The sequence below is a fragment of the Acinonyx jubatus genome, chromosome C2 (genome assembly GCF_027475565.1).
Source record: "Acinonyx jubatus isolate Ajub_Pintada_27869175 chromosome C2, VMU_Ajub_asm_v1.0, whole genome shotgun sequence".
NCBI lineage: Eukaryota > Metazoa > Chordata > Mammalia > Carnivora > Felidae > Acinonyx > Acinonyx jubatus.
The window spans coordinates 155,333,984-155,351,183 of NC_069384.1; the positions used below are offsets into that span (position 1 = coordinate 155,333,984).

General features: G+C 41.7%; 1 protein-coding gene across 2 annotated transcripts in view; it reads left to right on the forward strand.

Annotated features, from left to right (window-relative positions):
• ABHD5 (abhydrolase domain containing 5, lysophosphatidic acid acyltransferase) overlaps positions 1 to 17,200 on the forward strand; it is a 31,206-nt gene that overhangs the window by 5,861 nt on the left and 8,145 nt on the right. For both annotated transcript variants that reach the window (XM_027040524.2, XM_027040525.2), the window contains exons 2-3: positions 6,312 to 6,397; positions 8,796 to 9,168. In XM_027040524.2, coding sequence (XP_026896325.1) covers positions 6,312 to 6,397; positions 8,796 to 9,168 — 459 coding nt within the window. The remainder of the gene's footprint in view (positions 1 to 6,311; positions 6,398 to 8,795; positions 9,169 to 17,200) is intronic.

Consider the following 17,200-nt stretch of genomic DNA (forward strand, 5'->3'; position numbering starts at 1 on the left):
TTTGAATCATGTATTATTTATTTAAAATGAAAGGGCGTGTTAGTCGCCTAAGTTACGGTTATATGAGACCTAATTCTTTTTGTTTCCTCTTTTCCAAGAATAGGATTTAGGAAACCATTACCCAGGAAAGAAGGCCTTTATTTGCAGAAGGGTCGTAATGTCCAACTTGAAAGTTTTTAATCATTCACTGGGTGAGGAATTATTTTAGAGGAATATATATAGTCATACCTCAAATTTGGATATTTGCAAAAGAAGCAAAACCTCATAGTTTCTCTAAATGAGGTACAACACTGTGCTTTAGAGTAGGATAGAGAGCGGTAATAAACAGCTTTTCTCTCTGGACAGCACCAGTATAGAGATGGAAAGTCATATTAACCAAAATTGTAATATAATGAAATCCTCTTTCCTTATAACCTAATTAGAACTGTTATTTAAGTGGCCAACAGTGTGTGGAAATTGGCCAGCCTTCTGTATGTTTTCTTCAGAAAACGTTGAAACCTGTTTCACAATATTTATAGATTGTGCAATTCAGGTTTGGTAATACTATAGATAGATGTCTTAGAGAACAAAACAGGGATTACCAGGAAACTTAAATGTTGATGGCAATAGGGTATAAATACTTTGTTAATGATATTTGAAAAATTAGGTAGAAAGTTAAGGTAAAAAATGTAGTGTTTTATCTCTCAAACTCAGGATACTTAAAATCAGATTCTTAAGGTAATAAACTCTATTGATATGTTAAGCATATCTTTGTCTTAGAGTTGCCACCTCTCCTGCAGTCTTTCAAATTCTTTTTTTCTTTTCCTTCCTTCCTTCCTTCCTTCCTTCCTTCCTTCCTTCCTTCCTTCCTTCGTTCCTTCCTTAACTCAGAAGTCTGCTCACTAAAAAGATTCTCTGTGTTTATTACAGAGATTATAAAGCAAGATTTGTTTTATTTGGCTTTTGATTTGATGTTTAGGGCTGGGATCTCCAGTCTTGCTAATAGGCGTGTAGAAAATGTTTTGGGGCACATTGGTAAGTCTTCCTGTTGTCCTAGATAGGTGTTAGTCCCCATCGTGAATGACTGTTTCTTTATATCGTGACTGACCTTTGGGTTGCTTCTGAAGTTAGGGCCTCAGCCAGTGGATGAATGGTGTTTATCAATGATCTGCGTAAATAAAACAGGGAAGTTTTGCTTTTCTGTTTATTTTCTGAAGCTATGAGAAGGCAGCCTGTATCTTGGTTACCTTTTTGTTTGTTTTCTTGTTTACTGTTTATATCTGGGCCACATGAGTTTCATATTTACTTTGGATTTTGTGACCTCAGAAGAATTGCTGGGTATCTGACAGGCTTCAGCCTTGTGTCCTTAGGGCCAGTTTCACGCACCAAGCCTACGATGCAGAACAACACTGGAGGACACAGGAGATCTTGTGGAAAGGGCAGAGGGTCTCTTAGAAGATGAGGTTTATACCCGGAAGGCAGAAGGCGAAGTTGGATGAGTGTCTTGGAGGGTTGAAGCAATAGAGGTGGCCAGCTCAAGACTGGGAACTGGGAATGAAGAGTGATCAAGAAAAGGACAGAAAAGAGAGACCTCAGCTTTGTACTCTTTAGAAATGTTCCTTTGAGCCTATTATGTGTTGGAGTCAATCATGTGGAGTACCTCTAAGAAAGAAGACAGTTTCTATAAAACATATTATCATCTGGTTTAGGCAAAACTGATTGGACAGAAATACTATCAAGGCTTAGGAGAGGAGAGGTATCTTTACAGTTCTAATGAGTAAAAATAAAATATTTTACTATGCTCTGTTAAATATAGATTTTTCAGTTTAAATGTACTTCAGAAAAATTCACTTAAAAACAATTAGCTGCTTCGATGAAAAGGTTGCCTTGAAAACCTGAACAGGATTGGTGGCTCCTGTGGTTGAAAAGCCCTGAGTTTTAGTGTGATGCACTAGACTTGCAAACATAAAAATGCTGTTTTGCCTTTTCTCTTTGAGTTAAGCCCATCAACAGGAGGCAAAGATGGGTGGACCAGATCTGTCCTTTGAAAGCTGCTGTAGGCATAATTCCTATATTGCAGGCTGGTGTATAACATTTTAAACTTGAGGACCTGTACATAGCAGGTATTCAGAGAATGTAAATTTTTCAAAAAGACTGTAACATGGGGCACCTGGGTAGCGCAGTAGGTTGAACATCCAACTCTTGATTTCAGCTCAGTTCATGATCTCACGGTTCATGGGATCAAGCCCTGGGTCAGGGTCTGTGCTGGGGGTGGAGCCTGCTTGGCATTCTCTCTCTTCCTCTCTGCCCTTACCCCCACTCCTGTGTGCACGTCTGTGTGCTATCTCTCTCTCTCTCTCAAAATAAATAAACTTACAAAAAAAAAAAAAAGAAACAAAGACTGCATTTGTGTTTTCTTTGCCCCAACGTGTCTGTGATGTCTTTTGGAGCACTAGTAGATTATAGTTCATTTCACTTTATTTGTTTGATTATTTATTTGTTTGTTGAGTACCAACCTCTGATTCTGGCAAAGAACTATGCTATGGTTTGAGGGATATATAAGAACAATGATGAGATTGAGTTATAAGTAGCTTCCTTTTGGTACTAGCTCATATTTTTGCGGCCTAACAGACTTTGATGACCATTCCTGGTCAAGGACAGAAGAGCTTCAGCTTAATAATGGTTTACTTTTTAAATTTTAAGCTCTAAATATCAGGAGATTCTTTTAACTGCCCGTTAACTGCTTTTTTTGCCAACAATTGACAAATTGTTGAATGATTGAAAAACTCATTGCTAAAACTTTGAATTGTTTTTCCTTGATAATTTGTAAATAGCCTTATATATTTATAGACTAATAATGATGTTTTCTATTATGTTTATATCTTGTTAATAAGTTCTATGTATCATTTGTGGGAGATGCCTAGGGGTCATAACATCTTACTCTGTTAATGTAGAAGGTTTGAAACTAGCACAGAGAACATTTGGAGTGGAGCCTGGTTAGAATGTAGGCTACTATGTGTCTTCTTTGCCTTGCAGGTCTAAGGAATGTGCCTTTGTCCTGTGACTTTGTCCTGTAGGTCATGACAATTCCTCACGCATTTTAAGGAAGATAGTCACCTGAGAAAAAAGAGCTTTTGAAGTCAGACAGAATTGAATTTAAATTTCTACTTGTGTCACTTCCTTACTACCCTAATACCCTTGGATGTCGTGCTTAACATTTCTGAACCTTACTTTTAACATCTGCAAAATGGGGATAACTTGGACCGAAAATACCCTGGATTCTGAGTGACTTAATCATTATGCAGACATTTATTGAGTGGCTATAATACATAATGCCCAGAGAGATTCTATAGGACAGGGAAATGTAGCATGGACCTACAAAGCTTAGAAAAAGCTGGATTTCTCTACTCACACCTATTCCTAGTTGTGCGTTCTGTGTGGTTATTAGTGGTACCTGAGTCAGAAACCTGGAAATCCTCTATTACACCTTCTTTATATCCAACCAGTTATCAAATCCAGGCTGTTTTCCTTTTTTTAGTATAAAATTTTATGATGAAATGCTTACATCTTAAGTGTTTATTTGCTGGATTGTGACATATGCATACATCTGTGTAATTCAACCACCTGTTTAGAGAATGTCACTGCCATCTCAGAAAATTCTCTTATATTCAAGTGATCCACTTGTAATTCACTGTAGCTAATACATTTCAGGTGAAGCAATAACTTCATTTACAACAGCAATGTATGGTAATATACATTGGTGAACACAGAGTCCTTACCTTCAAGGATCTTACAGCTGGGCGAGCATATTGATGAGTAAATATGAATGTTATAACACAACTTGAGAAGGAAGAGAATAGAGTTTGTGTATTGGGTGTTAATCCTGCCATCTTGATCTCGTCCTGTTTGGGTATGTGGGCAAAGGGGAAATGAAATCGAATCAGAGGGTGGTAAGAGGTATAATGGATCATGACAAGAAGGGGAGAGACATGTTGTAAGGCTATTCAGGCCCAGGAAGCAAGAGAACAGGGGATATTGTGTGGCCAGAAACAGAATAAGAATGGCAAAAATGACACTAGAATATCAAGTAAAAGGCTGGAGCAGGGCTGAGCTTCCTATTGTAGGTAGCTAGAAGTAGCCTTACCTTGGAGGTAAGGAGTGATGCAATATGACCATTCTTTGTCAATTTCCATCTTCAAAGTTCTTCTGAACCTTATTTAAAACTCTCATTTTAGGAATTACTGATTAACATCACATAATTTTAGTGAATTGTTCTGTTGTCATCAGTATAATGTCAACTACCATTTATTGAATGTTTCAGTATTTTATCTTGGGGGCGCCCAAGATAGCTCAGTCGGTTAAATGTCCGACTTTGACTCAGGTCATTATTTCGCAGTTGGCAAGTTCAGGCCCCGCGTCAGACTCTGTGCTAATAGCTTAGAGCCTGGAGCCTGCTTCCGATTCTGTGTCTCCCTCTGTCTCTCTCTCTCTCCCTCTCTCTCCCCCTCTCTCTCTCTCTCTCTCTCTCTCTCTCTCTCTGCCCCTCCCCCACTCATGCTGTCTCTCTCTCTCAAAATAAACAAACATTAAAAATAAGTAAGTAAGTAAATAAATTAAATAAATAAATATTTTATCTTGGTGTATACTCCATGCTTTACATCTGTGGTAGTGGTCCCCAAAGGTAATGGTCTCAAAAGACGTGTCCATTTTCTAATCCTTGGCACCTGTGAATGTTACTTTATATGGGAAAGATTCTGCAGACTTTTAATTTAACTAATTACAATTACTCTGAAAACTGCGATGATCCTGGGATGTCTGGGTGGGCCCTAAATGCAATCACTAGTGATTCTATAAGTGAAAGGCAGAGGGAGATTGATTACAGACAGGGAGAAGGACGTCACACAGAAGGCAGTGTGGTAATGGATGGGGACAATCGAGTGACCCTGCCTTAGGATAAAGAATACCGGCAGTCACCAGAACCCAGAAGAGGCAAGGATTTTCTGATAGAGCCTCTATTGGGAGTGTGGCCCTGAATAAATTTCTGTTGTTTTAGGCTATGAAGTTTGTAATTTGTTATAGCAGCCGTTGGAAACAATGCCCTTGTTACTTGAGAACACACATCATGCACTTCCTTATGTGCTTGTGCTCATGCCCTTCATGGGGGATGCCTCAATTACCACTCTGAATCCTGTTTACCTAGAAGATGTAGCTCAAAAGTAACTCTCTGACGCCCTCAAGGAGAACTAATCACTCTTACCTCTGTTTGATAATTGTTATGTCCCAAGTGATTAAAATAGTTCCTCACAGATAGTTAAGTACTCAGTTAAGTACTTGTGGAATGAATTCATTCCATCATGTATTGTAGTTGCTGGGTCACCTATTTCCTCCATTAGATTCCACCCTCCCCCTTTGATATAACATTGTATAAGTTTATCAACAAATCAACTGTGTTGATTTGACACTATTTATATACCATTTATATACTGCAGTCTGGTTACACTTTAGCTAACACCTCTTACAACATTACATAAGTGCCATTTCTTTTGAGGTTGTGACATTTAAGATTTGGTCTCTTAGTTTTGAAGTGTGCATGTTACAGACCATAGTCCGTGTGCTGTGCTTTAGATCTCCAGAACTTAGGCCTCTTCTAGTTGTATCTTCTAGTTTGTATCCTTCAGCCTGTTTTATTTTTAAATATTCCTTGGCCTCGTCTTCTTGGTGCCATAGCCTTGGTTTAGGCCCATACCTCTCATCTGGAAGCTGCAGTGGTTTGTCTTTCTTCCTTCTTGGATTCATTTTCTCTTTAATCGGGAAGCTCTTCACTTTGGATATTCCTGGTCAGGAGCTAGCTCTCACTGTCATAGAACTGCTGACGCTTTGCGTTTTCCCAGAGCTTGTGGTCTGCTGCTGCCAGGCCAGGAGTTAAAGGTTCATCCTCTCCTTCGTTAGCTACTAGCAAAGCCTGTCTTTTCTCGTGTCCCCACACCTTGCCTTACTGGTTGCCTCAGGCTTGCTTCTGTCCCCCCTGCCAGATACCTGGGTCATTCTTTTCATCTACTATTTATTGGACCCTGAAGCTTTTTCATCAACAGTTAACCAGGTCACTCTAGGCCAGCCATGTCTACCTGTAGGTTCACAGGCTGAAGTCGAATGTCTGCTGCCCAGTACTTTACCACAATGCTTTGTATGTATTAGGTGGGTTGTGCCACAGGTAGACAGCTTAACCGTCATATAGACGATAAGTTTCCTGTTCTGCTTTTCTTCAGATGTGACAGCTGGGAGTTGAGAAGAGCATTAACATCTCTCTTTGTATTTTGTTTTTGATGCTCTAGGTCAGGATGGCTAACTGGTTGGCTTCCCACCTGGTGCCCTACATCTACATCACACCTTAAAGAAGCTGAAGAGAAAATTTTAAAATGTAAGGTTTTCTTCCTGTAAGTTAACTGAGCTATTTGCTGAACTAGATCTCATAGGTCACATTGCCCAGAAACTGGAGATAAGGTTCTGTGTGTGGTCTGTTTTTCCCTTTACCATGTTATTAACAAGTGCAGAAACGCTGGGAAGCAGGGGTTCTCAAACTTTTTGGTCTTGGGTACCTATTATACTCTTTAAGAAAAAAAAAATTTTAATGTTTATTATTTTTTTTTCTTAAAATTTTAATGTTTTTATTTATTTTTGAGACAGAGACAGAGCATGAGCAGGGGAGGGGGAGAGAGAGAGGGAGACACAGAATCCGAAGCAGGCTCCAGGCTCCGAGCCATCAGCACAGAGCCCGACGTGGGGCTTGAACCCACGAATGGTGAGATCATGACCTGAACCGCAGTTGGACGCTGAACCAACTGAGTCACCCAGGCGCCCCCCCCCCCCACTATACTCTTAAATTAATTAAAGGACTTAAATTAGTAAGGACCTTAAAGAGCTTTGTTTATCAGTTATAGCTATCAATGTTTACCAACTAGAAATTAAAATAGAATTATTTGAAATATGTTAATTTATTCATTTTAAAGTAATAGTAAGAAACCTATTACAGATTCATGTTTTCTAAAAATAACTACTTCCCAAGCAGAAATGTAGCGAGAAAAGTAGCATTGTGTGCAAATCTCTTTAACGTTTGGCTTAGTATAAGGTTAACTGGATTGTCGGATCTGCTTCTGCATTAAGACTGTTGGTAATCACATCCATGTGATCTCTGGAAACTCCACTGCATACCCATCAAAGAATGAGAGTAAAAAATTAGTTTTGTCATGAAAACAGTTTTGACCTCCTAGATCTCCGGGAAGGGTCTCAGGGACTCCCCAGAGATCCTGACTATGCCTGATCACATGCTCTAGGTGTTTCAGAGCACATGGCCTTGTGTGGTGAAGCACTTACTGGACTGGAACAAGGTAACCTGGTCCAGGCCCAACCTGCCATCTGGTGGTGTCAGGATCTTGGATAAGCCACCGTCAGTTTCCCATTTGTTACCTGTAAAATGAAGGGGCAGGATGATCCTTAGAGTTCCTTCTGGTGCTAGTTTCGTAGGATTCCTTAATTCTGCGTTTCAGTGGTGTGGAAACCTGTTTTTAAAATTTCTTACGAGCATTGAAATTTGCCCAAACTTGCACTGTTGGGGCAGGGCAGTCCTGGTATCTCTGGGTATATATTTCCTGGCAGTGGTGCTTACTGGTTCCCTACTGATTCCTTACCGAGAGAGTCTGGGGGTGCAAAAAGGAATGAGAATCGGGCCCTGGTTCAGTGTCAGATGTGAAAACAAGTGGGGTGAGCTACCCAATAGGGGTTACAGTTGGTGTTGATGGGAATACGCAGACATCTGTGTTCAAAATGCTGCCGTGGTTTGCTTTGGTACCGATGCTGGATCATGTCCTTTTCTAAACCGACGGCATTTCCCCCCATTTGAAGGCCTGGGCTCCATTACTATTCTGAATGAATGCTGAGTTTCCTCTTTACTGCTACTGTGTGGTACAAAACCTGAGATTATTTGTTTGGCTGAAGGGCAGAAACTCCCAGTTCTCTGGTGTTTGTCCGCTACGGGTGAATACGGGCAAGTAGGTGGTATATCTAAAGTGTCAATAATTCAGTTGATAATTTAACAGAAAGGAATTTCAAATTGGTTTTGTCTTGAGTCAATTTGGGGGAGATTTAAAGTGTTGAGTCCCACAGCACTGAAGGCAAGTAAAAGTTTTTATCTACAAAACTGTGATTATTTGCATTATTGTTGGACTTGAACCAAAACTTCATGCCAAGACTGCCTGCCATACCCTGTCACCTCTTTTCTACTAAACTTTGAAATGACTTAAGATTCCGGTTATGTGTTTAATACAGATACTGTTAGTCCTTCCCTAAATTCCTGGTCACTTTTCAGGGAAAAATGTTTCTTTTGAGTCTGACTTCAGTCTTCAGTGATTAATCTTCCAGTGTTAGACAGATTCAAGGTATTCTTTTGCTATAGTGTGCACAGTTAGAGACCTCCAAACAGCGGGTCCATGAGCACTAAGTTCCTCTCCAATTCTAGAAGCCTCAGACCCTCATTTGGTAGATGTGAAAAGAAGTCCGAAGAATAACATGACTTGCGAAAAGACCTCGGCGGCAGGTACTTGAGACTTCCCTGAGATAGATCTTCCCACTTAGATGAGAATTACTTGCTTCAATAAGATGTATGCTTTTTTTTTTTTTTTTGGAATGACCTAATAAAGGCTAAAATCCTTTGAATTGATACCAGTCTAGAAGATTATTAATTTCTGATTGCTCTGAGAATACTCCTCTTCTCAGGAGAAGTAGGGAAACTAAGCAGAATTTCTTTTTCATGTTTTCATTAGGTGTCCCCTGCACATACAAGAAAGAACCTGTTTGTATATCGAATGGGAATAAGATATGGACACTGAAGTTCTCTCACAATATTTCAAACAAGACTCCACTTGTCCTCCTCCATGGTTTTGGAGGAGGTCTTGGACTCTGGGCACTGAATTATGGAGATCTTTGCAACGATAGACCCATCTATGCCTTTGACCTGTTGGGCTTTGGACGAAGTAGCAGGCCCAGGTTTGACAGTGATGCAGAAGAAGTGGAGAATCAGTTTGTGGAATCCATCGAAGAGTGGAGACGTGCCCTGGGATTGGACAAAATGATCTTGCTTGGACACAACCTGGGTGGGTTCTTGGCTGCTGCTTACTCACTGAAGTACCCCTCAAGGTAAGTGATGGTGACAGGAGAGAGACAGCCAGCTGCTGGTCTCTGCTAGCCTGTCTTTGGTGGTTGTTGGTGTTTGAGCCTTTCAAGACAGATTCTCTTACAGGATCCTTGAGACCAAATAGGCACAACCAATGGCCAGTTTAGTGGCTGAAATAATGATGTCAGTGTTTTCTTGTTACACTTGCTAAACATTGGTAGAAGGCTTCAGGAAAGGACTTTCTGTTTGCCAAACTTGAGAGTGTCTACAATTTAAACCACAAGTAAGAATTGTTTCAGTGGTGGGGTGCCTGGGTGGCTCAGTTGGTTAAAGTGTCCAACTCTTGATTTTGGCTCAGGTCATGATTGCATGGTTTGTGAGTTCAAAGTCCCACATCAGGCTGTGCACTGTAGTGCAGAGCCTGCTTGGGATTCTTTGTTTCCCTCTCTCTCTGCCCCTCCCCTGCTCATGATCTCATGGTCGGTCTCTCTCTCTCTCTCTCTCTCTCTCTCTCTCTCTCAAAAATAAGTAAATAAACATTAAAAAAAAAAAGAATTGTTTTAGTGGTATTGTTTGTTGTTATTGTTATCATTAGATCTCTGGGCCCAACAGGCTTTTACTAACCTTTTTCAGGTTATAACAAAGTGTAACAGGAACCCAAAGGTGAGAAATTTGAAGTCCTGGGGACCAATGTTATTTTTTGGCTTAGAGCAAATCCTTCAGCCTGGAAGCTTCAGTTTTCTCACCTGTAAACTACAGAAAATATATCCGCATAGTGTATCTGACAGGGTTTTTATTATCTGTGCCCTACCTTTATTGTTACAGATTTATTTTTCAGAGTCATTTTGAATTAATGACTTGAAGTTTGCTTCAGAATCTTTGTACTTCTGCTTTCTTTGTTTACCTTATTTTCTTGTGCTATTTCCTATTTGTTTCAGCTCTGAGTGAAGGTCACATTTGAGTGCTAAGAAAATAGAAGAAAAGCTTTTTTTTTTTCCTTATCATTCGGAAAGAGACAAAAAAAATCAACATTTTTATGTTGCCAGTGCATTTTCTTATTAGACTAATTTTTAAATCCAGAATTGCAGCCAACTTTGACAGTGAGGTCTGTGAATGAAACCTAGGATGATGGTCGTTTGTTTTCAGATGGCATGCACGCACCTGTGAGGCCGCCCCGTCACGTGACGTCAGGTGTGCTGTTGACACTTGGAAGCGTGGGGCAGCAGCCCTGCGTCCCTGAGGTTTTCTTCCCTCAAACAGTGGCTTTTTCTGTACACGTTCTTTGTCTCAACTTCAGCTTTAATACTTTCCCCCCTTTGGAGAGTTTGTAGTCCTGGGTGTGCTAGCCGGTTGTAGTCTTGTCAAATGACAGACCCCTTCTTCCAAAAAAATCCAGCAAATTTTCTGTTTCTTGTTGGCTTTTGGAATTTACTATCTTCTACTGTGTCCTACTCATAGTGGAAAGTAAGAGAAGGAATTGGATACTTTTCAGGTAAAAGATAACAGGGGGCTCTCTGCAGGGGGGCTGGGCTTCCTTTGTTTCTTATCAGGGGTTTATTATGTTTCTCTCGTGGTATTTATTCTTTGGCGATGTGATACAGGACTATGTGGGCTAGACCCTGGCGGTGAATCCTGGCCCTCCATGGCTATTTACTATTCACGTCGGTCGGTGAGAGTTTCATTTGCAGTTACGAAGTACTCTGAAGAAATCAGTGATTCAAAAGAGAATGAGCATTTGTTTTGATTTGTTTATTTATTTATTTAAATTTTAATTAGTTAACATACAGTGAAATACTGGTTTCAGGGATAGACTTCAGTGATTCTTCACTTACATGCAACACCCAGTGAAGAATGAGCACCTTAAAACTTTCTATGAAAGAGAACAGCAACATACTTTGAATGACATGGTGGGCAGCACAAGTCTCTGAAAGCAAGCCAGTGGTTCCTGCAGTGGGCTGCATTTTAGAAAATGCGTTTTGAATGCTTGTGCCTAATGCTAGAAATAAAACTAAAGAAATGTGTCAGGACCGAGAACCACCAAGAGAATGCTTGAAATAATTAGCATGTTGAAATTGAGCGATTGCTACCCAGTATTTGAGAAGAAGTCTATAGACCATGTTGGCTATTCAAGCCTATATTCTTACCTGTATAACTTACATTATTAAACACAAGTTAATTTCAAAATAGTGAGGTCCTCTGGATTTTCAGGTATCCCAAATCATGCATGACATTTAGTCAGACCACTGTGGTTGGGCACATGGTGGTGCCCAGTGTTAAGTTCATGAAACAAGGAGGCCATCAGACTGAGGTGGCTGTAATGCTCTCGTGGCCTACGTAAGCAGATTAAAATCTAAGCCTGTAATTGCCTCAAGGTTATGAAATTGAAACCTAAAAACAACCAATCACAAATAGCCAACTTAGTTTCAACCTACAGCCAGTCAGATAATTTACTCTCTTTGCTTCCACACATTCTCTACGTAAGTCTTTGCCCCGCTCCTTTTGCTGGAGCATATCTAACCACTCACTGCCACATTCAAATTTTTGCTCAAATAAACTCTGGACATTTTCAGTATGCCTGCTTTATCTTTTAACAGTATTAACTGAGTATGGAACTACCTACTCTCAATGTCTCTTACCCAGCTTTCACTTGATCCAGCTCTTTGAAAAGATTTTCATTTTTTTTAGAGCAGTTTTAGGTTTACAACCACATTGAGAGGGAGGTACAGACATTTCCTGTATAATTCCCGCCTCTACACTACACATAGCCTTTCCCACAGGTACCATTTATATTGTGCTGTCATGAGATTAAATCTTTGAGGGCCACCCTGGTGCCTCAGTCGGCTGAGCATCCAACTTTGGCTCAAGTCATGATCTCACGACGTGAGCCAATGATTTGAGCCCCGTATTGGCTCACTGCCGTCAGCGCAGAGCCCGGTCTGGCTATTCTGTCCCCCTCTCTCTCGGCCCCTCCCCCGTGTTCTCATGTTCTCTCTCTCTCTTCGCTCGCTCTCTCTCAAAAATGAATAAACATTAAAATATATAAATCTTTGCTTTTCAGAAAGATTTTGCAGGGAGGGGGTTGAGAAGAAGGAAAAAATGATCTAGTTGAGATCAGATGAGATGCACTTAATTTCCTTCACTCACTGTGCATCTTTTCTTGTGTCTCTGTTTTTTCTCCTAATGGACTCTGAGAGAGTTACCTTTTTCTTTGTTTCCTCCAGTATAACAAATACGATCTTTCTTTTTCTTTCTGAAGTAAAACAATTTTTTCTACGCGTGCAGGAACAAACCCAAAGACAACAGTCCATACCTATTTCTGTTCTCATCTTTTATGGGTGGCCCCATTCTTCCTTTTTTATTTTTATAGGGCAGTTTGAGGTACAGAATGAAAGTGCATAGTTCACTAGTTTAATGTACTTGTTTAGGAAGCGTTCTTTTGCTAGAGAACAGATAAAACCCGATCCATTTTTTTTCCTAATTTTTATTCATTCGGTCAACATAAGATGCTTCATGTCTATGAGCAGCAGAGTGTCTCTGTCCATAAAAGTTGTTTTGTGGCCTAACTTGTGGCGGCAGTCACGTATTTTCCCAATTCTTAATACTGGTTGAGAACTGAGCGTTCAGCAGTTGTGATGCTTTATGTAGAAAAGCACCTGGATGATACCTCCATTGAAATATTGGTAATGAATGAAATACTTAAACACAACCAACCTGCTGGAATATAATGTTAAAAGAATGTTTTTTATATAAGTTTTTTTATGTTTATTTTTGAAAGAGAGAGACAGAGCGTGAGCTGGCGAGGGGCAGAGAGAGAGGGAGACTAAAGCAGGCTCCAGGCTCTGAGCCTTCAGCACAGAGCCCGACGCGGGGCTTGAACCCAAATACCGCGAGGTCACGACCTGAGCTGAAGTCGGACGCTTAGCCGACTGAGCCACCCAGGCGCCCCTAACGAATGTTGAGAGACTGTCTGTGTTTAGAAGGCTTAAGATGTGCTGAAGAAGAGATACAACTTAACCTGCTGAGCGGTGTGAAGGGGGTGGGCAGGTCCGTGGGAGCTCTGGAGGAGAACCTGGCCCAGTATGACACCTGAAGAAGTGCAGTGTAAGCTGAGGTTGAGTCTCAAGGGGAGAGCATTCTAGGCAGTGGGGAAAGAAATTGCTAGGTGGACAGCTTGGGCCCTTCTGGAAAGGCCGTGTGGCTGGTGAGCAGAGGGGTTACAAACCGGTTTGTAGGTTTCTTTAAACGGGGGCACAATTACTATGTCCCATCCCCCAAATGACCTTCGTTCATCTCGGTTTGCTTACCACGATGTGTATGAGAGATGCCATCGTAGTTTCATTTGTAGGTTAATGTGCTGTGTCACAAACAGTAGGGCCACTCGCGGCGTGAGGCGTCATGGGCTGCCATCCCACTACCTTCCTCTTCAGGCTGTGTGATCCCCCGTAAGGTGGGCATGGGAGAGAGCCGAGTGAGCCAAGCGCGCTACGCCATAAACACCTTGTCATAAACTACGGAAAGGCCCGTGTGGAAACTTACTGATTTAGGAAGTGTTTGGCCAAGACAATAGATACAGTAGAATGGGTTACGACTGGTCCTTTCTTCTGCACGGAATGACTTTCAGGTCTTGGGACCTGCAGCCTTGCCTGGCTCTGTCTCCTGACGGTACAGAGATGGGCTGAGCATTCTCTTGCCAGCCCCACTTGAGAAGAAAGGCTCCTCTACTTGGCCTGAAGTCGGGGGTCTTTCGTGCGTTGTTCTCGGAGCTGCTGCCTTGTCCCTCAGAGGCGGAGCCGGCGGGAAATGCCTTGGGGCCGAGGGTTCTTCCTCTGGCTTTCCCTGCTCCTTTCCTTCTTCTGTAAGTGGGTCCTTTGGTTCCCTTGTGCTCTTTGGTTCTAGGCCGATTGTCTTCTTGTATCATTTCTGGCTGGTGGCTGACCTTAAAGCCCATGAGAGTCAGGTTTATATAAAATACCCTTGTTGGCATTCAGACCCCCTCCTCCCCGCCTGTTGGAGCAGAGGTCATCCCCTGCTCTGCCCTTGGGCTGTAATGTGCTCACCATCTTCAAATTCAAGACCTACTCCGGTGACCAATTTGAAGAATGCCTCTTCAAGCGTTTCGAAACAGATAGGCTCTTCTCTCCTTCCTGCTCTGCCAGTTCTTTTTCCTGTCGTTTGAATCGGTCTCTCTTTCTTGGCGAAGAAGTCTGATAGCGTGACTCATGTATGCCGTCTTGCTAGACTCATTCCTTAATCCCGGATGTGAGCCAACCATCCCGTCAGGCCGCCCTCTGTGGACTGTCAGAGGGTTGGGTCGACATTACTGTAAGCTTAGATACACATTTAAACCAAATAACTTCTGTCAGGCAAGGAGGTAATGTTGTCACCAGCAGAGCTGGTGAGAAGGTAGCCTGGGAACTTGGACTGCTGCGAGGTTGTAATAACCTGTGGTCAGGCTTTCTTGAAGACTCAAAGTTCGGTGCCTCACTGCACACGTGGTTCTGGCCACTGACTTCTCACGCCCCCTACAAAAAGTCTTCTCTACTAGCCTTCCCAGTTTCGCCGCTATAACTGGATAACATTTCCTGGACATTTATTAACAGCCGCAACCTAAGTGCTCTGATGGTCTGTCTCATTTAAAAGTCTTCTAACCAGAAATAAGCAAGTTCTTTTCTGAGGCTTTTTACATCGAGTGGAGGCAGATGATACATAACTCCAGGTTAGACGTTTTGGCAGCGCTTTTAAAAAGTTGTTTTCCAACTTTTTTGACAATACTCTCTCGCTAAGAATTATGTGTGTGTCTGAGATAAAAGTTCCATGCAATGGTATCACACTTGTTAAATATTTTTCTGTTCCAAACTACAATTAAAAAGACCAGCTGGCTGACTCCCACTAATGGGTAGTGGCCTGCAAGGCTCATCTAAGAAATAAGAGTGACCAAAACAATCCAGACTTGCACTAAGTGCTGTGCTTACTTTATGAGTATAGTTAATAAAGTTTCTATGTACTTACATGCTTTCCTTTCTGAGTGGAAACGTGGAACAACCTGATACTCCAAATGTTTGCTGAGCGTCTGCCGTGTGCTAAGCACCATGCTCGGCTGAAGACACAAGACTGAACAATTGTTGGGTCAATTCACTCCCTTCAAAAAAAAAAAAAAGTTGGCCTTCTCTAGTGTGTGTACTTTGCATAATTTGTTAAACTGGCATTTTTATCTAGGGATGCTATTTTGAAGATCTGTATGAAACCAGGAAGCCAAAACTAAGGCAGAAACCAGGCAGTCACTTAGCTAGAGATAGACCGGACCTGACCTCCCTCACAGTTTCCTTCGTCCTCCCCCTTCTTGGGTCAGCAGATCAGTACGAGCCTAGAAGAGACGGGGCAGGACCCCCAAAGAAATTCATAACAAAGTTTAATTTACCTTAAAGTTTTTAAGGTAAAATATGTGTTAACGAAGAGTTCATTTTTCTCTTCAGGAGCCGAGTCACAGTGAATACTACGAGCTATTTCCTAATGGGAATCTCTGCTGCTTTCAACTGGGTGACTGTGTCATTGATTCCACTGAAACCTCTGGCATGCCTGCCTCTTCCCGCCCCTCAGGTCTCACTGTGGGCTGTAATAAGGAATTTAGGAGGAAGTCCATTATCAGTTAGCCTCTGCCGTTAAAAAAAAGCAAACAAACTCCTTTTCATCCCCTTCCCATATGCCAGTAGAAGATAGTCTCATGAAGTATATGGAAATCTCACTTATTACACATCTCCACACAAGATTGGTAGCTACACTCTACACATCGTTTCAGTGCTCTGAAATCTAGTATTTCAGGGTTTGGACTGGCCTAGAGTTGATACAAGTTAAGCTTTACCTTTACTGATATGTCATCTTATGTTGCTTGGCCTGTTCTTGGGGGAGAGAGAGAACCTTCTGCTCTATGGCCTGTTGGCACGGTTTAGTTTACTGCAATCGGGAAATGGGGGTTTAGCCCTGCTTCCGCATTAAGTAGCCATGTGTCCCGGCGCAGGTCACACAGTGCACCTCAGTTTCCTTCTCATCTGTGAGATGAAACATTGGGCTGTGTGTTCTCAAGGGCCCTTGGAGCTCTGTGCTCTGGGTCCGTCCTCTAAAGCTTTGTATTTGAGAAAATGCAGTCAAAGGAACGGACTCCTTATCAACTCATCCTTCTCTGTGGTGGCAAAAATAATAAAACATTTTACATTGGGAATAATAGCCATCTGTGCCCATGTTCTGGCTCCTTTATCTTTCTGTTTCAGTCATGACTTAGGGAAGGGACGTAGGAATCATTGTCCATTTGTCCTTGGGATGTTTTTGCTGGCATTTGTTGGCTGTTTTGGTTATCGCTGAATATCACGTGAGTCATGAGGACCTTTGTGCCCTGTTCAGGATCTTTATGGCCTGTGACACCGGATGCGGGCACGTGGGAGTACTGCTGGTAATTCTGGTCCTCCCTCGTCAGGAGGAGGTTTCATAAGATGGAACAATTAGAGCTGTTAGTGATAGGAAAGGATTTTATGTGAGATTGGGCTGAGAATTTTCTATGTCTTTGGTCATTATAGAAGAAAATTAGGAAAGGGTTAGGAACAGAATCTGTTCTCCGTGTATTGTGATCTCATGGGTAGGGCAGATGTGCTCATGCTTACCAGACTAGGGGAAATTTCAGCCCATTATCTGTGTTTATGGAAAGTTTATTTAAAAGTCCTTTTGAACCCACCTTAAGTGCTAATTAATGCCTCTTAAATTTTTAGAATGATTGCTTCATAGGAGATCGCTGTTGTTGGTATCTGAAGCTATTTTACGAGGGTAGTATTAATCTTCAGTCATTTCTACAGTGTCAGCCACTGTTGTGACGCTACTCTTGATGTAGCCTTTATTATCCACGTTTACCTCCAGGAAAAAGGAAGCCCTCTTCCTCCCGTAAACCTCTCAGCTCCTATCAATCTGAAAGTTTACACGCAATAAGATCGTGATGTAACTGGTCAGCCATTAGTCTTGTCTTTCATATGAAAGTTTTTGAGGTGGTTGATTCTACCTTTGCTTCATAAA